This window comes from Pristiophorus japonicus, chromosome 15 (assembly GCF_044704955.1).
Source record: "Pristiophorus japonicus isolate sPriJap1 chromosome 15, sPriJap1.hap1, whole genome shotgun sequence".
In the NCBI taxonomy this organism is placed as follows: Eukaryota; Metazoa; Chordata; class Chondrichthyes; family Pristiophoridae; genus Pristiophorus; species Pristiophorus japonicus.
This window is the reverse complement of record NC_091991.1, coordinates 112,077,594-112,101,475: the sequence shown is the minus strand read 5'-3', so window position 1 is coordinate 112,101,475 and position 23,882 is coordinate 112,077,594. Positions and strand designations below refer to the sequence as shown.

At 47.2% G+C, this 23,882-nt stretch overlaps 1 protein-coding gene across 1 annotated transcript in view; it reads left to right on the top strand.

The window, feature by feature from the left end:
* The first annotated feature begins 4,075 nt into the window (after positions 1-4,075).
* Positions 4,076-23,882, top strand: part of sdr42e2 (short chain dehydrogenase/reductase family 42E, member 2) — a 43,380-nt gene continuing 23,573 nt past the window's right edge. Inside the window, exons 1-3 of the mRNA XM_070900798.1 lie at positions 4,076-4,463; positions 10,691-10,786; positions 19,810-19,867. Of these exons, the coding sequence (XP_070756899.1) occupies positions 4,179-4,463; positions 10,691-10,786; positions 19,810-19,867 (439 nt within the window). The 5' untranslated portion in view covers positions 4,076-4,178. The remainder of the gene's footprint in view (positions 4,464-10,690; positions 10,787-19,809; positions 19,868-23,882) is intronic.

The window sequence follows — 23,882 nt, the reverse complement described above, 5'->3', positions numbered from 1 at the left end:
GTGATCATAATTCAGTTAGATTTAGGGTAGTTATTGAAAAGGACCAAGGGGCCGATTTTCAGCACCTCTCCGCTTGCTGCCACCCACTGCTGCTGGCATTCCTCCTGCAGATCTGCCCAGTGCTACTTTCAGAGTGGCCTCGGGCGGGAGGGGAGAGCCACCTGCGGACGGCCGAGTGGTGCAATTGAGCTCCTGCCCGCCAAACTCCCAGATTCCTGTGTGCGGGACTTGGCGGCAGAGCTGCTGGCTGGAGGCTGGTCTGTCCTTGATGGTGAGTATAAAGAACCTGAAAAAAAAAGGTAAGTGAACATTTTAATATATATTTTCAACAGTAACTTACCTGGATGGGGTCCCCTGAAGTCTTCAGAAACTTTTGTTATTTTTTGCTGTTGGTTTTTTTTTCAGGTCTTCGACCCTCCGTGGGTCTGACTCCATCCTCGGCGGTACTTGGGCGCTAAGCGCCTCTGCCGCCGAGAACGGGACCTCCCGCTCAGATTGGCGGCGTATGTCGTCCATTTGCCACCCGCCGACCTTCGAGGGAACTTGGCCATGAATATCCCGCCCAAAGTGCTGTCCGGTACCTCGGCGGCACTTAGGCGGGCGGAGGCCTTGATGAAAATTGGCCCCCAAGAATAAAAGTACTCAGTTGAGGAAAAACCAATTTTGCTGAGCTGAGAAGTGATTTAGCCATAGTGGACTGGAAACAGCTACTTGAAGGGTAAATCAGTTTCCGAGCAATGGGAGGCATTCAAGGAGGAGATCCGGAGGGTACGGAGCAAGAGCTTAAAGAAAAAGGGTGGGACTAACAAATCTAGAGCCCCCTGGATGTCAAGGGACATACAAGGTAGGATAAAGAAATAAAGGGAGGCTTATGACAGATACCAAGAGCTCAATACTGCAGAAACTCGAATATAGAAAGTGCAGGGATGAAATTAAAAATTACATTAGGAAAGCAATGAAAGAGCATGAAAACATTTTGGCAAGTAAAACCATGGAAAACCCAAAGATGTTTATAAATACATTAAGAGCAGGGCCTATTAGAGACCATAAAGATAATCTGTGTAGAGGCAGAAGATGTGGGTATGGTTCTTAATGAATACTTTGCCTCTGTTTTCGCAAAAGAGAGAGGCGATGCAGTCATTGCAATTAGGGAGGAGGAGTGTGAACTATTATTTGAAATAAACATAGTGAGAGAGGAAGTATTAAGGGGTTTAGCAGCTTTGAAAGTGGATAAATCCCCAGGCCTGAATGAAATGTATTCCAGTCTGTTAAGAGAAGCAAAAGAGGAAATAGCAGAGGCTTTGATCATCATTTTCCAATCCTCTCTGACTACAAGTGTGGTACTGGAGGACTGCTAAAGTTGTACCTTTGTTTTAAAAGGGAGAAAGGGATAGACCAAGTAATCATAGGAGTCAGCCTAACCTCGGTGGTGGAAAAATTATTGGCAATAATTCTGAGGGACAGGAGAAATCTTCATTTAGAAAGACACGGATTAATTAAGGACAGACAGCATAGATTTGTCATGGGAAGGTTGTGTCTGGCTAACTTGATTGAATTTTTTGAGAAGGTAATGAGGAGGGTCGATGAGGGTAGTGCGTTTGATGTAGTATATATGGATTTTAACAAGGCTTTTGATAAGGTCCCACATGGCAGACTGGTCATGAAAGTAAAAACCCATGGGATCCAGGATAAAGTGGCAAATTGGATCCAAAATTAACTCAGAAGCAAAGGGTAATAGTTGATGGGTGTTTTTGTGACTGGAAGAATGTTTCCAGTGTGGTTCCGCAGGGCTCGCTACCAGGTCCCTTGCTTTTTGTGGTATATATCAATGATTTAGACTTGAATGTAGGGGGTATGGTTAAGAAGTTTGCAGATGATAGTAAAATAGGCCATGTGGTTGATAATGAAGGAGAAAGCTGCGGACTGCAGGAAGATATCAATGAGCTGGTCAGGTGGGCAGAACAGTGGCAAATGGAATTTAATCCAGAGAAGTGTGAGGTAATGCATTTGGGGAGGTCTAACAAGGCAAGGGAATACACATTAAATGGTGGGATACTGAGAAGTGTAGAGGAACAAAGGGACCTTGGAGTGCAGGTCCACATATCCCTGAAGGTAGCAGGCGAGGTAGATAAGGTGGTTAAGAAGGCATACGGAATACTTGTCTTTATTAGCCGAAGCATAGAATACAAGAGCAGGGAGGTTATGCTTGAACTGTATAAAACACCAGTTAGGTCACATCTAGAATACTGCGTGCAGTTCTGGTCGCCACATCACAGGAAAGATGTGATTGTACTAGAGAGGGTGCAGAGGAGATTTACAAGGATGTTGCCTGGACTGGAAAATTTTAGCTATGAGGAAAGATTGGATAGACGAGTTGTTTTCTTTGGAACAGAGGAGGCTGGCGGGGAGACCTTTATTGAGGTGTATAAAATTATGAGGGGCATAGATAGTGGATAGGAAGGACCTATTTCCCTTGGCAGAGGGGTCAAGAACCAGGGGGCATAGATTTAAAGTAATTGGTAGAAGGTTTAGAGGGAATTTGAGGGAAATTTCTTCACCCAGAGGTGGGATCTGGAACTCACTGCCTGAAAGGGTGGTAGAGGCAGAAACCCTCACCACATTTAAAAAGTACTTGGATGTGCACTTGAAGTGCCGTAACCTACAGGGCTACGGACCTGGAGCTGGAAAGTGGGATTAAGCTGGATAGCCTCTTGCTGGCCGATACGGACACGATGGGCCAAAATAGCCTCCTTCCGTGCTGTAAATTTCTATGATTCAATGACTATCTGTTTTTTTGTTATGTTGCTTGAGGGTTAAATATTGGCCAGGACACTGGGGATAACTCCCCTGCTGTTCATCAAAATAGTGTCATGGGATCTTTTAAGACCACCTGTGAGAGCAAACGGGGCCACGGTTTAATCTCTAATCCGAAAGACGGCACCTCAGTGCTCCCCTAGCACTGCACAGGAGTGTCAGCCTAGACTTCATAAATCCATGCTGACTTGGACCGATCCTATTACTGCTTTCCAAATGCGCTGCTATTTCATCTTTAATAATTGATTCCAACATTTTCCCCACTACTGATGTCAGGCTAACCAGTCTATAACTCCCTGTTTTCTCTCTCCCTCCTTTTTTAAAAAGTGGTGTTACATTAGCTACCCTCCAATCCATAGGAACTGATCCAGAGTCAATAGAATGTTGGAAAATGATCACCAATGCATCCAATATTTCTAGAGACACTTCCTTAAGTACTCTGGGATGCAGCCTATCAGACCCTTTGGGATTTATCGGCCTTCAATCCCATCAATTTCCCTAACACAATTTCCTGACTTATAAGGATTTTCTTCAATTCCTCCTTTTCGCTAGACCCTCGAACCCCTAGTATTTCCGGCAGGTTATTTGTGTCTTCCTTAGTGAAGACAGATCCACAGTATTTGTTCAATTGGTCTGCCATTTGGTTTGCTATTCATCTGCTGCTGAAACCCTCATCCATGCCTTTGATACCTCTCAACTTGACTACTCCAATGCACTCCTGGCTGGCCTCCCACATTCTACCCTATGTAAACTTGAGGTCATCAAAAACTCGGCTGCCCGTGTCCTAACTCACACCAAGTCACCATCACCCATCACCCATTGGTTCCTGGTTAAGCAATGCCTAGATTTCAAAATTCTCTTCCTTGTTTACAAATTCCTCCATGGACTTGCCCCTTCCTATCTCTGTAATCTCCTCCACCTCACAACCCCCGCCCGAGATGTCTGTACTCTTCAAATTCTGCCCTCTTGAGCATCCCTGATTATAATTGTTCCACCATTGGCGGCTGTGACTTCTGTTGCCTGGGCCCTAAGCTCTGGAACTCCCTCCCTAAACCTCTCTGCCTCTCTACCTCTCCTCCTTCAAGACGCTTCTTAAAACCGACCTCCTTGACCGAGCTTTTGGTCATCTGTGCTAATTTCTTCTTGTGTGGCTCAATGTCAAATTTATTTGTTTTGTCTTAAAACACTCCTGTGAAGCGCATTGGGACGTTTTACGATATAAAGGCGCTATATAAATACAAGTTGTTGTTGTATTCACTGTTTCTTTTCTCTTTTCCCCCCCCGGCAGTCTGATTTGGTCGGGCGACAATTTGAAGGGACACACAACACCCCCACCCACTACTTCCTCCTCAAACAATACTCAAATGGAGTTCTGCAAGGTGAATCCAACGGGGCCTCTCTTGGGGAGCAGCACCAAGCACCGGTCCAGTAGGGTGGTACCGCACCGGGTAAAGGCTGCCGGCTGCCCAATCAATGGACACATGAGACTGGCCAATGGCGAGAGGTCCAGGAGCACTCTGGTCACCGGAGGCGCGGGATATTTTGGGTACAGGCTTGGCTGCACCCTTGCCCGATCGGGCGTGTCCGTCATCCTTGTGGACATCCACGAACCAAGGTGGTGCCTCCCCGACGGAGCTGTCTTTCTGCAGGTAGGACCGTTACTTTATTTGTCAGCGTTATCTACATATGGGGCTGGATTTTGAGCTTTGCTGTGTTTGGGGCGGTAATGCTGGCGCGACGGTAAAGTTAGCGCCCGGGAACAGTTTGCGCCTCAGTCAGTAACATTGGGCAGCTGGGCCCTGAGTCAGGGGGTGCAGTGCTAAGGGAGGCGTTGTACACCTCTCCTGGGCGCTAGCCCGGGAAACTCCCGAGCTAAAAAGCCGGGCCGGGAGCGCTCCGAGAGATGCCGGGGAGCTGGGTGGGGCGAACCTTAAAAAAAAAACACACAAAATTCCTAAAACATTACCCACATCACCCACCACAACTCAAATCGCAAAAAAAAATTAACAGAAAAAACAATCGCACTTACGTTTAGTCCATGACTCACCTCTCCGCTGTCGGGATGGTGGGACCGCCCTGATTTCCCAGGCGGTCACTGCGGAGCGCGCTGCGGGGCGGACAGATCGGGCAAGAGTCAAAACTCGCGCCGGTGTCACAACCAGGGCGTTGCATACCAGGTGCAGTTCTCCCGGGCGGTGCTGCTCCGTGCTGCCGTTAAACCAGACCCAAGGATCGCCGCGGGGCGTGGAGGCTGATCGTCTGGCCATAACCCCTCACTGCCGCCGCTCCGGGGCGAAAAACAGAGCGCAGAGGAGCCGAAAATCCAGTCCATTCAGTCAGACCCTGAGTATAATGAACGCATTCACGTGCCTTGTTTAACGATGCACCATTTTTCACCCCTCTTTTAAAAAAAATTTTTTTTTGTGAATTCTGTGTTCATCAGGGAGTTGGATGATTAGTGCTGAGGAGATTGATCCCAGAGTCAGAAAACTGAGATATGGAGAAAGACTGGAGAACATTGGGTTTCTCAATACTCATGGAAGATCTTGTAGAGATATATCAGATAGTAAATGGTGTAGAATAGATACGTCTTGGATGTTACTTCGAACTAAATCCTCAACATTGGGCAAGAGGCAGAAGTTGGGTTTAGAGACGGGAAAATTCTGGACTAACGTCAGGAAATTCTTCACCCAGAGTGATCAGTACATGCAATGGACGCTGGGAAAGGTAGTGGAGACAAAAACATCGGGACCATTTAAGACACAGTGAGATGTTGTGATACAGGGATTGTTGGGTCTTTCTGGGCTAAGATGAGCCGAATGGCCTTCCTCACCTGTATCTATCTTGTGAAAATTTCTCGCACTCCAAGGTACAGCACAGTTCCACCTGGCTTCCAAACATGTGCACTTTCTAGTCATCTGATCTGTCAGTCCTGAAACTGAGGCATTTAAAACTTCCAGGACTGTTCTGAAGGTACCAGCTGTGGCTCAGTGGGTAGCACACTCGCCTCTGAGTCAGAACGTCGTGGGTTCAAGTCCCACTCCAGTGACTTAAGCATGAAATCCAGGCTGACACTCCAGTGCAGTGCTGAGAGGGTGCTGCACTGTCGGAGGTACCGTCTTTCAAATGAGATGTTAAACCAACGTCTGCTCTCTCAAATGGATGTAAAAGATCCCATGCCACTATTCAAAGCAGGGCAGGGGAGTTATCCCTGGTGTCCTGGCCAATATTTACCCTCAATCAACCTCAATAAACAGATTATCTGGTCATTATCTCATTACTGTTTGTGGGAGCTTGCTGTGCGCAAAATGGCTGCCGCATTTCCTACATTACAACAGTGCACTGTAAAGCAATTTGGGATGTCCTATATAAATGCACGCTAAATATAAAGGCGCTATATGTATGGCTGAGACGTGGACAATATACAGTAGATCGCTGGAGAAATACCACGAATGATGTCTCCGCAAGATCCTGCAAATCCCCTGGGAGGACACACACCAATGTTGGCGTCCTTGACCAAGCCAAATCCCCAGCATCGAAGCACTGACCACACTTGACCAGCTCTGCTGGGCGGACCAACTGTCCGCATGCCCGACACAAGACTCCCAAAGTAGAGCAAGCGCTCTACTCGGAACTCCTACATGGCAAGCGAGCCCAAGGCGTTTCAAGGACACCCTCAAAGCCTCCTTGATAAAATGCAATATCTCTACTGACACCTGGGAGTCCCTGGCCAAAGACCGCCCTAAGTGGAGGAAGAGCATCCGGGAGGGTGCTGAGCACCTCGAGTCTCGTCGCTGAGAGCATGCAGAAACCAAGCGCAGGTAGCGGAAGGTGCGTCCGGCAAACCAGTCTCCCCACCCACCCTTACCCTCAACCACTGTCTGTCCCACCTGTGACAGAGACTGTAATTCCCGTATTGGGCTGTTCAGTCACCTGAGAACTCACTTTTAGAGTGGAAGCAAGTCTTCCCTGATTCTGAGGGACTGCCGGTGATGATAAATGCATGTTGTTTCTTTCTATCATGCTTGATGTATGTTGAAGCATAGAATTTCTGGTTACATTGGTCTGGAACACTGCACCGTACCGCGAATAACACCTTGGAAGCCAACCGTGAGGTAAATGAAAATGCGGTCTGTTTTAAGCAATCAGCCGGCTACATTGAAGTCGGATTACCAGAAAATATGGATGACATTGTAGTCACTGGAAACTGGTAGATTGGTCCAAGCTGGCCAGCGGATGAAAGGCACCGAGCTTATATTTGCTGTTGAGATTGAGTTGTGTGGATAGACTGTGTGGCGGTGTTGCATGTAATTGAAATGGATTCACGGAGATTTAACCGCGGGGTTAGACATATGATAGTTGACATTGGGTGTTGACAAATACTCATTACACTTAATTGCCTAATTTACATGGATGAACCAACATGGCTTCATTTTCTGCACGAAAGCTTCCATTGAATTGAAACAACATTTCTATATGGTCTTGTTGGTGTGTCTTGTATGAGTTCAGTTGCTCCCTTTTGTCAAACCACGGCACCTTGCATTGACCATATCCAAAAGGTTCAACACTCTGTGGGCAGTCATGCAGCCTAGGACTGAGCACAGCCATTTTGCAAAATAATTTGCTGCCTCAGAGAGCTGTGGAAGCTGGGACATTGAATAAATTTAAGACAGTTTTTTAACCGATAAGGAATTAAGGAGTTATGGGGAGCGGGAAGGGAAGTGGGCCTGAGTGCATGATCAGATCAGTCATGATCGTATTAAATGGCGGAGCAGGCTCGAAGGGCCGTATGGCCTACTCCTCCTATTTCTTTTGTAAGTACGCATGCAGCATGGAAGGAGCAAAGGCCATTCAGCACCTCGGGGCTGTCCCTCCCACGGACCCTCTGCTATTCACCCCACAGGGAGGAAAGGGTCACATCAGGGAGGACAATGGGTTAATTAAAACCCTGCTGATTTATCTCCTGGGTGTTGCTTGCAGCAGTGTCCTGGAGATTAATATTTAATTCCAGGGGAATCCTCGAGGTTTGGTCAATTCTATTTCCTGCAGTAGCGGTGAAGTGATGGGGAGAGTTGAAAGGAGGGTTAGCAATCCTATTTCTACCCAGCTTTTTGTCGAGCCCTGAAGATATTAATAAGGAAAGCATTAAACTCATTCTTTAGGGATCTACTGCAGTGTTGTCCAATTGAAATCAGTGATTAGCCGCAGGATAAAATTAAATGCTGGTAGCGCATCCAAAATCCGGAAACCTCGGGACCGAGGCCTTTCCGACGTCCCGAATCCGGAAACTCCTGGGCCAAAGTAAGAGGAGGGCGGAGCAGGCGGGGGTGGGGTGGGGGGGGGGGGGTGGTTGGTGACGGAGCTGGGGGATCGGCGGAGGGTCAGAGGTCGGCGGCCGGGAGAAAAACCTCTGTTGAAGACCAGCAAAAAAGGTAAGTTAAAGTTTTTATTTTTTAAATTCTTTTTCAGTGATTTAGTAGGTAAGGGTTTTGTGAATTTTTATTTTTTGGAATTTTTGGGGGGGTGTTTTCCCCCCTCCCGAGGCCCAACTCGCAGCAGTAATCGATTAAACAAAGTGTCCGGATTCCAGAACATTTTCCGGATGACCCCGCCACGGATCGCTCATGTCCAGATTCCGGAACATTCCGAATTTCGGAACTCTGGATTTCGGACGCTGAACCTATACAATGGATCCTCTATTGCACACATTCCAACTGCCCACTTTTCCGATTGTTCATCGAAACTTTCATAAGATGTCAGCTCCCTGTACATCGTGTCAACACCAAGCCCCTCCTGTCTGCCTTAATTCAACCACAAGGCCACAAAGAGACTACATTCACTCAGTCTTATTTTTGTTGTACTTTGTTCCCCCTGCTCAGGGTATTGCTGTATCATAACTATAAAATGTTTGGATACTCTCGATTATCCATCAATTACCATCAAGAATTCTCACTCCCCATCTCCAAAATAGATAATGGAACATCCACACGTTGGAAAATCACATTATATCTTCTACCTGACAGAGTGCATTGTGGAAGGATGAAATAGAAAGACTTGCATTTCTATAGCGCCTTTCACGACCTCAGGACGTCCCAAAGCGCTTTACGGCCAGTGAAGGACTTTTTGAAGTGTAGTCACTGTTGTAATGTAGGAAGCACGGCAGCCAATTTGTGCATAAGCTCCCACAAACAACATTGTAATAATGACAAGATAATTTTTTTGTTTTGTTGATTGAGGGCTAAATATTGGCCGGGACACCGGGGATAACAGCCCTGCTCTTCTTCAAAATAGTGCCACGAGAGAGAGCAAATGGGGCCTCAGTTTAACGTCTCATCCAAAAGATGGCACCTCCAACAGTGCGGCGCTCCCTCAGCACTGCACCAGGAGTGTCAGCCGAGAGTTTTGTGCTCAAACCCTTGGAGTGGGATTTGAACCCACAACCTTCTGACTTAGAGGTGAGAGTGCTACCCACTGAGCCACAGCTGACACTAAACAGCAAACTGTTATCGAATCGTACAGCCCAGAAGGAGTCCATTTGGCCCATTGTGCCTGGCTCTTTGAACGAGCCATTAATCCCATTCCCCTGGTCTTTCCCTATTGTAATGTATGTACCTGTGAGTATGCTTGCAGGTTTGTAGAGTGGCTTAGCCAGTCACATGATGTTCACAAGACTCAATAAAACCCCAGCCAGTTGGGTTCGGGGGGTCCACGATAAGCCTGGTGGATGAACTGTAATGTGTAGTGTGATTGTTAAACCTTTTGCTAATAAACCAAGTAGTTCTTAACAGCAATGTGTTGCTATGAATTCTTAAGCAAAGAACCCATGAAGCAAATACATTACACCCATAGCCCTGCATTTTAATAGTTTTCAAGTATTTATCCAATTCCCGTTTGAAAGTTACTACTGAATCTGCTTCCACCATCTTTTCAGGCAGCGCGTTCCCGATCACAACTCGCTGTGCATTCAAAAAATCTCCTCATCCCCCTGGTTCTTTTGCTAATGATCTTGAATCTGTGTTCTCTGGTTACCTGCCAGTGGAAACCGCTTCTCCTTAATTACTGTATTAAAACCCCTCATAATTCTGAACCATTCCTAATTACAGCAAGTGATCAGGAAGGCAAATGGAATGTTGGCCTTTATTGCGAGGGGGATAGAGTATAAAAGCAAAGAAGTCTTGCTACAACTGTACAGGGTATTGGTGAGACCACACCTGGAGTACTGCGTACAGTTTTGGTCTTCGTATTTAAGGAAGGATATACTTGCATTGGAGGCAGTTCAGAGAAGGATCACTAGGTTGATTCCTGAGATGAGGGAGTTGTCTTGTGAAGAAAGGTTGGGCCTGCACTCATTGGAGTTTAGAAGAATGAGAGGTGATCTTATTGAAACGTATAAGATTCTGAGGGGGCTTGACAGGGTGGATGCAGAGAGGATGTTTCCCCTCGTGGGGGAATCTCGAACTAGAGTTTCGGCATAGTTTCAGATTAAGGGGTCACCCATTTAAAACTGACGAGAGGAAGAATTTCTTCAGAGGATGGTGAATCTTTGGAATTCTCTACCCCAGAGGCTGGGTCATTGAATATATTTAAGGTAGAGATAGACAGATTTTTGAGCGATTGGGGAGTGGGCAGGGAAGTGGAGCTGAGGCCAAGATCAGATCAGCCATGATCTTATTGAATGGCGGAGCAGGCTCGAGGTTCTTATTCTACTCGTTTGTTTCACATTCTGTCTCGCTATCAGCGCTAATCGTCTGGTGTTTCCAACCAGGGATCAATAGACTCGCTGGAAAATGGATTGGCCCTTAATTCTACAAATAAATCACAAAGTTCTGAAACTACAGCCTGAGATCTAACGAAATGACTTTCCATCTTTTCACAGATGGATATCCGGGATTATGATGCTCTGTATAAGGCCTGTGAGGGAGTGGATTGTGTTTACCATGCTGCCTCCTATGGAATGTCAGGCACCGAACAGGTATGGGTCGCTGCATGTTCCCATGTCGCAGGAGGAACGACCTTACCTCGTCACTGTTCCATCGCTGGTACTTGATTGCAAGGCTTAGATGTTTTACATGCAGTAGCTTGGGGAGGGACTAGGTTTCCCCCTGGAGCGGACGTTGGGTGGACAGTTGGCGAGAAGGAGCGCTAATGGGGAGCTGGGCCTCGTTAATATTCCGTGCCGGAAGATGATAGGTTGTGGAGTGGGGTGGGGGGGAGGAGTCTGGAGAGGCAGCAGTCTAATCTAGACCAGATCCAGCCCCCCCCCCACCCCCCAAAAAAATGGCTCAGTGGGTATCTCCCTCGCCTCGGACTCAGAAGATTGTGGGTTCAAGACCCACTTCAGGGATTTGATCTCAAAATCCAGGCCGACTGAAGGAGTGCTGCACTGTCGGAGGTGCCAGATTCGGATGAGATGTTAAACCGAGGCCCCGTCTGCTCTCTCAGGTGGACATAAAAGATCCCACGGCACTATTTCGAAGAAGAGCAGGGGAGTTATCTCCGGTGTCCTGGGCCAATATTTATCCCTTAATCAACATAACAAAACAGATGATCTGGTCACTATCACATTGCATTGTGTGCGAGCTTGCTGTGCATAAATTGGCTGCCGTGTTTCCTACATTACAGCAGTGACTACACTCCAAAATGAATTGATTGGCTGTAAAGTGCTTTGGGACGTTCTGAGCTTGTGTAAGGTACTGTAGAATTGCATGTACTTTTTATGTTTCACACCATCCCTTTGTTGAATCGACTTGTTCCTTGGAAGCTCCAGGAACAGAATTTCCCCCCTCATTGATTCCCAGAACCCAAGTGCAGTCTGGTGCAGCCATTTACCGCACTCTCTGTCCCTTATACTCGCACTGATACAGCGTGTCATGAAATTTTAATGCCCCTTCTCGGCTGGTCTGCAAGGCAGCTTGAAAGATGCTCAGGCATTTTAGAAAATAATCTTTTAATAATTGAAGAGTAGACTTTGGTGGAGGCCAGGGATTGTCTAACATCTGCCAATTTCTTCATTTGTTGTTAATCATTCTGAATGACCTCATTGGTGGCAGGATCAGGTTGTGTGCTTGGCTCCTGTCTGCAGGATGGTGATTTATCACCATAACCATTTCACGAGTGCCACTCCTTTCCCGAGTCATCAATCTTTGGGTGTCGGCGACCGTTGGAAGGCTTTTGCATGAAAACACAGAAAAGAAAGACTTGCATTTATATAGAACCTTCCATAACCTCAGGATGTCTCAAAGCACTTTACAGCCAGTGAAGTACTTTTGGAGTGTCATCACTGTTGTAATGTGGGAAACGCGGCAGGTAAATCGTGCACAGCAAGATCCCACACAACAATGTGATAATGACCAGATAATCTGTTTTTGTTATGTTGATTGAGGGATAAATATTGGCCCCAGGACACCGGGGATAACTCCCCCACTCTTCTTCAAAACAGTGACATGGGACCTGAACGAGCAAACGGGGCCTCGGTTTAACGTCCCATCCGAAAGACAGTGCCCTGCATGGGAGTGTCAACCTAGATTTTTTGTGCTCGGGTCGCTGGAGTGGGACTTGAACCTACAACCTTGTGACTCAGGCGAGAGTGCTGCTCACTGAGCCACTCATCATAGGCAATCTCTCAGAATCGAGGAAGACTTGCTTCCACTCTTAGAATGAGTACTTTAGGTGGCTGAACAGTCCAATATGAAAGCCGCAGTCCTTGCCACAGGTGGGACAGATAGTCGTTGAGGGTAAGGGAGAGTGGGACAGGTTTGCTGCACGTTCTTTCCGCTGCCTGCGCTTGTTTTCTGCAGGCATTTGGCGATGAGACTCGAGGTGCTCAGCGCCCTCCCGGATGCACTTCCTCCAATTAGGGCGGTCTTTGGCCAGGAACTCCCAGGTGCCGGTGGGGATGTTGCACTTTATCAGGGAAGCTTTGAGGGTGTCTTTGTAACGTTTCCTCTGTCCATCTTTGGCTCGTTTGCCGTGAAGGAGTTCAGAATAGAGCGCTTGCTTTGGGAGTCTCGTGTCTGGCATGCGGACAATGTGGCCTGCCCAGCGGAGCTGATCGAGTGTGGTCAGTGCTTCAATGCTGGGGATGTTGGCCTGGTCGAGGACACTAACGTTGGTGCATCTGTCCTCCCAGGGGATTTGTAGGATCTTGCGGAGACATCGTTGGTGGTATTTCTCCAGTGACTTGAGGTGTCTACTGTACATGGTCCATGTCTCTGAGCCATACAGGAGGGTGGGTATTACTACAGCCCTGTAGACTATGAGCTTGGTGGTAGATTTGAGGGCCTGGTCTTCAAACACTCTCTTCCTCAGGCGGCTGAAGGCTGCGCTGGCGCACTGGAGGCGGTGTTGAATCTCCTCATCAATGCCTGCTCTTGTTGATAAGAGGTTCCCGAGGTATGGAAAGTGGTCCACGTTGTCCAGGACCGTGCCATGGCTCTTGATGATTGGGGGGCAGTGCTGTGCGGCGAGGACAGGTTGGTGGAGGACCTTTGTCTTATGGATGTTTAGCATAAGGCCCATGCTTTCGTACGCCTCAGTAAATGCAGCAAAAACTAGCATCAAGATAGCAGTGCTGAGGCATCCGTTTGAAATGTGCTGAGTGTAATGGCCGAGTTTATCACTGAGCCACAGTGGGGTGCTGATTGGCATGTGACTCAGTGAAGGAGTGAAATTTTGATGTTTTTTTGCGCTCGTTTCTCCCCTGATTCCCTCGCTCTTCCTGTGGGACAAGGACGACATGAAGAGGACGTGGGAGGTGCTGCAGTTAGTGAGATGCCAGCTCGAAGCAAATATCTGATCAAAATGTTTGTGCTTTTAGGAAACGAAGTTAAAATCGAGCTTAGCAACATGTTCAGCTTGAAAGGTTCAACAATGGCATTATGTAAAAAATCTGGTACACTGGAGATATCTATTTGCTCAGTGCAGCACTTTGTGTAATCAATGTAGCGCGGGTGAGTCATCGGATCCTGCCACAAACTATGTTAAGTGTTTCTCCAACGGTTTACATTTCACAGCCGACACGTGTCTGAACTTGGGTGCTCACCCAGGGTTTGTCCGGATTATCATTAACCCTTCCCGTCCACGGTCAAACAGAGAAGGCAAATCGTGGTTGGGTGACCCCAAACTTGGGTTGTAAAAGCTCGCACAATGTGCACAGAAAGGTATTGGTAAATGGATAAGATGGGTGTTGCTCAGATTGGAGAAGGGTTGGAAGTGGCGATTTAATAGAGATTTTCCTTTTTAAATTAGGAAGGGTTTTGATGGCGTGAATAGGGTAAGATTATTTCCTCTGGTTGGGAGGTCAGTGACAAGGGAGCCATCGATTTAACATGACCATTGAGCACGAGGAGAGGGATTGGGGGGTATTTCTTTACACAGAGGGTCGTTGGAGCATGGAATGCGAAGGTAATGTTTGCTGTTTGGTTAGTGATGTAAATTGAGAGATGATTGGTCTGTTTAGCTCTATTATGAGGGTAGGATTTGTTGCTCAACCTAACTTTGGTCAACCCATGTGCTTATAGTATTCCCACTTATTTTATGACAGGTCTGTATGTTGGGCTGCAAGATGGTGTCCACTCAAAGCTCAGATCCATGGAATGCATGGATTGAACCTAGATTATTAGCAAGGATATATATGCTGTGGTTTTGGTTCAAGTGAAGTGTTAATCTGAATTTAACCCCAGGGAGTAGTTGAGGCAGAGACCATTGCGTCTTTTAACAAAGAATTGGATAAATATTTAGAGAGAGAAATTGGGCTTTATAGTAAAGAACACATTAAAGATAACTAAAGATTTGCTCCGTTCCCTAATGAGTGTTAGAATGGCAACACACACTGCCCAGTAGACAATGACATAAGCCTGTTCTCAAATACTTAGAAGCTATTATTGCAACATCAATCGATAATGCAATAATGGCAATAACACGACTGTCTTGAAGCTTCTTTCCTGATATCTCTGTGGCTCAGTGTGTAGCACCCTCGCCTCTGAGTCAGAAGGGTGTGGGTTCAAGTCCCACTCCAGGGACTGGAGCACAAATCTAGGCTGACACTCCAGTGCTGCACTGTCAGAGGTGCCGTCTTTCGGATGAGACAGATGGACGTAAAAGATCCCACGGCACTATTTTGAAGAAGAGCAGGGGAGTTATCCCCGGTGTCCTGGGGCCAATATTTATCCCTCAATCAACATCACTAAAACAGATTATCTGATCATTATCACATTGCTGTGTGTGGGAGCTTGCTGTGCACAAATTGACTGCTGCATTTCCCACATTACAACAGTGACTACATTTCAAAAATACTTCATTGGCTGTTGAGACGTCCGGTGGTCGTGATAGGTGCTCTATAAATGCAAGTCCATTTATACACAAGGACTCCTTCCTTTTGATTAACTAGCGAGAATAAACCTGTTTAATTAAATATCTCGATTCAATAAAAGACTACGGCTCCTGCTCCAGTTTCCTCGAGTAATTTTGTCAACAGTAGCAGACAGACAAGTGTCATTATTTGCTAAATTCCTGTCAGTAATCACCCTTAAAGTGCTCAATGGATGCTCTGTAACTGTGTGCATGTGAACTCTTCTATCCCTCATCCATGCCTTGGTTACCTCCAGACTCGACTACCCCAGCGCTCCCATGGCCGGCCAGCCTCCCAACTTCCACCCTCTAAACTCAAGCTCATCCAAAACTCTGCTGCCCATATCCTACCTCGCAACAAGTCCTCTTCACCCTTCACCCCTGTGCTCGCTGACCTACATTTGTTCCCGGTTAAGAACATAAGAAATAGGAGCAGGAGTCGGCCATTTGGCCCCTCGAGCCTGCTCTGCCATTCAATATCATGGCTGCTCTTCTACCTCAACTCCACTTTCCTGCACTGTCCCCATATCCCTTGATTCCCTTAATATTCAAAATTAAGCAATGCCTCGATTTTAAAATTCTTATCCTCATGTTCAAATCCTTGCATGGCTTCGCCCCACCCTATCTCTGTGACCTCCTCCAGCCGTACAACCCTCCAAGATCTCTGCGCTCCTCCAATTCTGGCCTCTTGAGCATCCGCGATTTTAATCCTTTTGCCATTGGTGGCCTTGCCTTTCCCAAGCTATATAGTTTGCTGTTCATCTGCTAACTTTTTCCAGTTCTGACGAAAGGTCATCGACCTGAAACGCTAACACTGTTTCTCTCGCCACAGATGCTGCCTGACCTGCTGGGTATTTCCAGCATTTTCGTTTTTCAGATTTCCAGCAGCCGCAGTATTTTGCTTGTGTTGGTTCAGGTGACGTTCGGCCAGGGTGCAATCGTTCCAAAATGACTGACCTCAGCACTGGGTGTTGCGTTTAGCTGGGCAGCAGTTTACATCTCTTTTATAATGAGCTTTGGCTAACAAAGGAAATTAAGGATAGCATTAATTCCAAAGAAGAGGTATACAAATGAGCCAGAAAAAGCAGCAAACCGGAGGACTGGGAGAATTTTAGAATTCAGCAGAGGAGGACAAAGGGTTTAATTAAGAGGGGGAAAATAGAGTATGAGAGGAAGCTTGCCGGAAACATAAAAACTGACTGCAAAAGCTTCTATAGATATGTGAAGAGAAAAAGATTAGTGAAAACAAACGTAGGTCCCTTGCAATCGGGTCGGGTGAATTTATAATGGGGAACAAAGAAATGGCAGACCAATTGAACACGTACTTTGGTTCTGTCTTCACAAAGCAAGACACAAATAACCTTCCGGATGTACTAGGGGACCGAGGGTCTAGTGAGAAGGAGGAACTGAAGGATATCCTTATTAGGCGGGAAATTGTGTTAGAGAAATTGACGGGATTGAAGGCCGTTAAATCCCCAGGGCCTGACAGTCTGCATCCCATAGTACTTAAGGAAGTGGCCCTAGAAATAGTGGATGCATTGGTAATTTTCCAACAGTCTATCGACTCTGGATCAGTTCCTATGGACTGGAGGGTTGCTAATGTAACACCACTTTTTAAAAAAGGAGGGAGAGAGAAAACGGGTAATTATAGACCGGTTAGCCTGACATCGGTGGTGGGGAAAATGTTGGAATCAATTATTAAGAATGAAATAGCAGCGCATTTGGAGAGCAGTGATAGGATTGGTCCAAGTCAGCATGGATTTATGAAAGGGAAATCATGCTTGACAAATCTTCTGGAATTTTTTGAGGATGTAACTAGTAGAGTGGACAAGGGAGAACCAGTGGATGTGGTGTATTTGGACTTTCAGAAGGCTTTTGACAAGGTCCCACACAGGAGATTAGTGTGCAAAATCAAAGCACATGGTACTGGGGGTAATGTACTGACGTGGATAGAGAACTGGTTGGCAGACTGGAAGCAGTGAGTCGGGATTAACGGGTCCTTTTCCAAATGGCAGGCAGTGACTAGTGGAGTGCCACAGGGCTCAGTGCTGGGACCCCAGCTCTTTACAATATATATTAATGATTTAGATGATGGAATTGAGTGTAATATCTCCCAAGTTTGCAGATGACACTAAACTGGGTGGCGGTGTGAGCTGTGAGGAGGACGCTAAGAGGCTGCAGGGTGACTTGGACAGGTTAGGCGAGTGGGCAAATACATGGCAGATGCAGTATAATGTGGATAAATGTGAGGTTATCCACTTTGGGGGCAAAAACACGAAGGCAGAATATTATCTGAATGGCGGCAGATTAGGAAAAGGGGAGGTGCAGCGAGACCTGGGTCATTGAAAGTTGGCATGCAGGTGAAGAAGGCAAATGGTATGTTGGCCTTCATAGCAAGGGGATTTGAGTATAGGAGCAGGGAAGTCTTACTGCAGTTGTACAGGGCCTTTGTGAGGCCTCACCTGGAATATTGTGTTCAGTTTTGGTCTCCTAATCTGAGGAAGGACGTTCTTGCTATTGAGGGAGTGCAGCGAAGGTTCACCAGACTGATTCCAGGGATGGCTGGACTGACATATGAGGAGAGACTGGAGTTTAGAAGGATGAGAGGGGATCTCATAGAAACATATAAAATTCTGACTGGACTGGACAGGCTAGATGTGGGAAAATGTTCCCGATGTTGGGGAAGTCCAGAACCAGGGGACACAGTCTTAGGATAAGGGGCAGGTCGTTTAGGACTGAGATGAGGAGAAATTTCTTCACTCATAGAGAGTTGTTAACCTGTGGAATTCCCTGCCGCAGAGAGTTGTTGATGCCAGTTCATTGGATATATTCAAGAGGGAGTTAGATATGGCCCTTACGGCTAAAGGGATCAAGGGGTATGGAGAGAAAGCAGGAATGGGGTACTGAAGGAATGATCAGCCATGATCTTATTGAATGGTGGTGCAGGTTTGAAGGGCCGAATGGTCTACTCCTGCACCTATTTTCTATGTTTCTATATTTCTATGTTTGCTCTCCCGTAGAAGGACCTGCAGTGGTTCAAGGCGTGTATGTTGCCAGCAAACCCCACACCTTAGCATTAATTTCAATTTACACTAATCCTGAATCCTAAATTAACTTAACCATTTGATCTCATTGATAACCAAAAGAAGGCAGCTGGCTAAAGGGAATCAGTACAACGGTTGTCTTGAACGGACATGGCTGACATACCATCGGGAAACGAGGTGGGGGAGCAGTGGGGAGATCCTTTGGACTTCCCCAAAACTGCCCTGAGTGCTATCAGCTTCTAATGGGATTGCCAGGACTAGTTGGACCGTATTCCGCAAGGTTTTACCCTTCTAACCAACAAAAACAAATCATTATCTCAATGCTGTTTGTGGGACCTTGCTGTGCGTAAATTGGCTGTTGCGTTTTCCACATAACAGTGACTACATTTCAAAAGTACTTCATTGACTGCAAAGTGTTTTGGGCTGTCTTGAGGACATGAAAGGCGCTATAGAAATGCAAGTCTTCTCAATATCACGACTGTCCACTCCAATGATATCTTAAGTGAGGAATCCTACCCACAATCCATTGGTGTCACATGAGATGGGAGCTCCACACAAAATAGCTTCTCCTAGGCTAGCGAGCGCTATTCACAACCTCAGAACGTCCCAAAGTGCTTTAGTCAATGAATTGCTGTTGAAGTGTAGTCACTGCTGTAATGTAGAAAATGTGGCAGCCAATTTACACGCAACAAGCTCCCACGAACAGTAATGAGATAAATGGCCCAGTAATCTGTTTTAGTGAATGTTGGTTGAAGGATAAATGTTGGCCCAGGACACCAGGGAGAACTTTCTTGCTCTTCTTCGAAATCATCATCATCATAGGCGGTCCCTCGAACGAGGATGTCTTGTTTCCACGAGTTCACAGATGTTTCAATGAAGAACCCGATGTTCCAGTCCTGAACTCCAATTGAGGGGGTGGAAGATGCCTGTGCATGGATTTTTTTAACGTGTGGTGACCGTTGCACACCAGCCACCACACGGGCTTGACAGAGCTAGGCCTTTATCCAGTGGCAATGGTTAACCAGGACGACTGGAGACCTGCTCTGCTGCACGGACCTAGTGCGCGCACACATCGCAGTGTGGGCTGGCCCATGCTGCCCCTGGGCCCTCGGCTCTTCTGGGCCCTGTACCCTCCTCTGTCGCAGCTCCGCCATGATCTCTCACCGCTCCTCCGCCATAAGCGAAATAGGCTGCCTCTAACCAACAGAACTAAAATGGACGAGAGGGTAAGAAAGGGAGACTGGGAGTTACCAGGTGAGCATTTAGCAATGTGAAGGACTTCAGCTGAGTCTGGGATAAATGTTACGAGTCAACATTCATGGAGGTTAAAACATCCGATTACTGAGCCAGACCATTCCTCACCCATTAAGTTAATAGACTGAAGACGATACAGGATGTGAATTGGGGGTCTCAGCCTTTGCACTCGGATAGCCGATATACACGCATTGTGCAAAGCTCTGTCCCGGGAGCACTGTCATAATATTTACCCCGTGCTCCATCTGTAAAGGTATTAGCGAATGGGCTATTTGCAGAGTAATTACTCTGCAACAACATTGCAGTTTATATTTTGTTTTAAGTCATGTGTTTCTATTTATTTCTACAGCTTCAAAAAGAGCAAATTGAATCTGTGAATGTTGGTGGGACAAGACAAGTCATTGATGGTGAGATGACGATTTAGCGTCTGGTTTCTAATATATATAAATCCGACAGGGCGGCGCTCCCTCAGCACTGCCCCTCCGACAGGGCGGCGCTCCTTCAGCACTGCCCCTCCGACAGGGCGGCGCTCCCTCAGCACTGCCCCTCCGACAGGGCGGCGCTCCCTCAGCACTGCACTGAAGTGTCAGCCTAGATTATGCGCTCCCTAAACCATCTCCGTCTCTCCACCGCGCTCTCCTCCTTAAATCCCACCACTTTGACCAAGCTTTTAGTCACCCCTCCCAATATCTCCTTTGTCTAGATGTCCATTTTTGTCTGATAACGCTCCTTTGAAGCACCGTGGGGTGTTCTTGTACATTAAAGACGCTATATGAATACAAGTTTTTGAGGGGAAAATTGCCCCTCGCCCCGATTGGGGGCGGCAACCTTCCAGGGCCGGAACTTTTATCGCCAAGCCCGGAAGCTCCATCCCCGACATGGAATTGGGCCATACTCCCCTCAAAGGAAGTGGAGCTCTGTCTCCGCTATTCTGCTTCCTTTGAGGGGTGCTCCCAAGGCCCCTCCCCGTGCATTAAAGGGAAGGGCCGCCGTGCACTCTGCATGGCCCTTTGGTGGCCACCAGGGGGACGCGTGAGACGGGGCCGGCACCCGAGACGGAGCTCCGGGCTGCACAATGGCCGCCCAGTCGATGTGAGGGCCGCCCCTCGGGGCTCAATTTTCCCCAATGCCGTATTTTGGCGTATTTCAAGAGTCACGCCCTTTTTGTGGCCCCAACTACTCCCCCCAAAAAAGTGAAAGTTTCCCCGTTCTAATTTTTGAAATTGCTGCCGTGCAGCCTGTCCTTTAGCTTCGGTGGAGGTGGGGCCTAATGTCTGCGGCGAAAAAACATGCCCCTCCCCCTCTGTGCATGCACGGGGGGAAAAAAATGCGTTTTCATGCTCAGTACGCCTCCTGGTCTGCATTCAGCCATTTTTAAAGAGCCAATTGTGTGAGAGAATTTTAATTCTCAGTGGAACAATCGGAGCTGCAATTTGCAGCGTGGCTCAAGGACCAAGAACTTCTCACGAGGAAGTGGAGGCACTGGTTACTGTGATTGAGGCCAGATGACACGAGCTGGACACCAGCAGAGGTCAAATAAAAGTTTCACCAAAAGAAATGTAGAAACGCTGGAACCAACTTGCAGAAGATTACTGAGCAATGGTGACCACCCCGAGGTCCGGAAGCCAGTGCAAAAAGAAGTGGCAGGACCTTGATCAAGTAGTTAGTGTAAGTAATATTTTCATTTATTCACTGGAATTGCAATTGTAAATGTGACCATCTGTATGTCCCACTCAGCAGAAAGACACCTTCTCCAAAAAGTTATATTTTCATCTTTGCAGAGGAAGGTGGCACACAACAAATGAGAGAGAACTCGAACAGGAGGAGGCCCGGCAAATCTGCAGCCACTGACACACTTGGGAGAGAGGGTCGCTGCTTTGATGGGTCCTGCCTGGAGAAAAGCAACCACCACTGCACAAGCTGGGCCCACACGAGGGAGAGGGTAAGTCCTGCAAATTCCACAGTCTGGCTTTGCTAAATGTTAAGTACTGCGCGGGCTAGCCATGCTTCGGTTCATGGGGATGTCTCCGTCAGCTACGCTTCGGTTGATGCAATGTGCAATCATTCATCGTGGTCCTTCTAATCAGCCTGCTGCCTGCACTGTGTGAGCCTACTCATGCCACCCACCCGGCCCCCTCCTCTGCTGCTAACCATTTGTCTGTTCTGTTATATTTTGCAGAACTTGAGGACAACCTTGACGAGGCTAAAGCCGATGCAGATGATGATTCAGATGTGGACGAGTCTGAAGAGGAGAACCTCTTCCAATCCCACCTTCCAGTCCAAGAGCATGAGGGTGGGGGGGAGGGGGAGGATGAAGCCCCCACTGTTGTACTCACAGAAGGAGGTGCAGGTGCCGCCCATTGAGATGCCAGCCCTTTCCTGAGTGGTGTGAGTGTTGGGACATTTACTCGTTTCACACTGTCCCAGGCTGCGGGTCCCAGTGGGGCGCAGCGAGTCGCATCCAGGGTGAGTAGGGGAAGGAGAACACGACAACACTCTCTCGAAGTGAAGGATGCAACAGATGGGGTTCAGATGATGGCAGAGTGCGGAGAGCACTGACCTTACGTGATTACTCCAGACACCATCAGTGGGTGGGTGATGAGGTATCGGGACTGTCGTGAGAAGTAACAACACTTACGAGAAATGTGAACACTGGGCACATGAGGGAGGGAATGTTGCAGGTAGTTGAGACACTGCCGGGGCACGAGAGAGGGAATGTCAGAGTTAGCTGCTGCAATAAGGGAACACGCCCAGACCCCGCGCCCATTGACAGAATCAACTGCCACTCCCACTCCAATCCCCAGACCAACCTCTGAAGAGGCCCAAGCCGAGACTTCCACATTGCCGCCTGCCCAAACCCCCCCCCCTGTCAAGAAGAGCGCATTACCCGAGATGCTCGAAAGAATAAGCTTGGTACCAACCCGCGAAACACTGCGCCACCGCCTGCGGGCAGGGGAGATGTCACCAAGACCAAGCGCAGCGGGCGGTCTTAGAATAAGGTGGAGGAGAGATGGGTGCAGCCTTTCTTTGTTGCTGCTGTTACTGTTGTAACTGTTCTCAAATTAAAAGTTTTTTGTAAGTGATGTAAATTTACAAGTTGAAAAGCTTGTAAGTGATAAGTGAATACTTTATAAAGTTTGGTACAAGAATATTTTATTGAAGTTAAGTACAAACAAGTGTTAAATGTTTGAATAAAATATATTTTAAATTATAACTGAATCATTTCCATTATTAATACAACTTTTTGAACTAAAGAATCATTTCCATTATTTGCTCCATTAACACAACACAATACGGAACAGGTCTAAACAGTAAACATTTGGAATAGTTGCCGCTGAGCCTTCAGGCAGCAAAGCGTTCACGGATGAGCTGCTGGCGCAAGGCTCGAGCAATTGTTAAAGGGGCACGACGGCCCACCCTCCTCCGCCATCGTGCTCCAGATTCAGGCAATTGCATGGCTTCCTTGTCGTCGTCCTCCTCCTCCTCCTCCTCACCTGCATCTACCTCATCATCATCAGCTAATCTCATCTCCGGTGGATCTTCTTCTACCAGGCTAAATGAGTGGGCAAAAATTTGGCAGATGGAGTATAATGTGGGAAAATGTGAGGTTATCCACTTTGGCAGAAATAACAGAAAAGCAAATTATAATTTAAATGGAGAAAAATTGCAAAAGTGCTGCAGTACAGAGGGACATGGGGGTCCTTGTGCATGAAACACAAAAAGTTAGAATGCAGGTACAGCAAGTGATCAGGAAGGTAAATGGAATGTTGGCCTTTATTGCAAGGGGGATAGAGTATAAAAGCAGGGAAGTCCTGCTACAACTGTACAGGGTATTGGTGAAATCCCACCTAGAGTACTGCGTACAGTTTTGGTCTCCGTATTTAAGGAGGATATACTTGTTCAGAGAAGGTTCACTAGATTGATTCCAGAGATGAGGGGGTTGACTTATGAGGATAGGTTAGACCTATAAGTCATTGGAGTTCAGAAGAATGAGAGGTGATCTTATTGAAACGTATAAGATAATGAGGGGGCTCGACAAGGTAGATGCAGAGAGGATATTTCCACTCATAGGGAAACTAAAACTAGGGGACATAGTCTTAGAATAAGGGGCTGCCCATTTAAAACTGAGATGAGGAGAAATTTCTTCTCTAAGGGTTGTAAGTCTATGGAATTCTCTGCCCCAGAGAACTGTGGAGGCTGGGTCATTGAATATAGTTAAGGTGGAGATAGATTTTTGAATGATAAGGGAGTAAAGGGTTATGGGGAGCGGGCAGCGAAGTGGAGCTGAGTCCATGATCAGATCAGCCATGATCTTGTTGAATGGTGGAGCAGGCTCGAGGGACCAAATGGCCTACTCCTATTTCTTATGTTCTTATGTTCATGATGGCTAAGTTGTGCAGCATGCAGCAGACAACAGTGAAC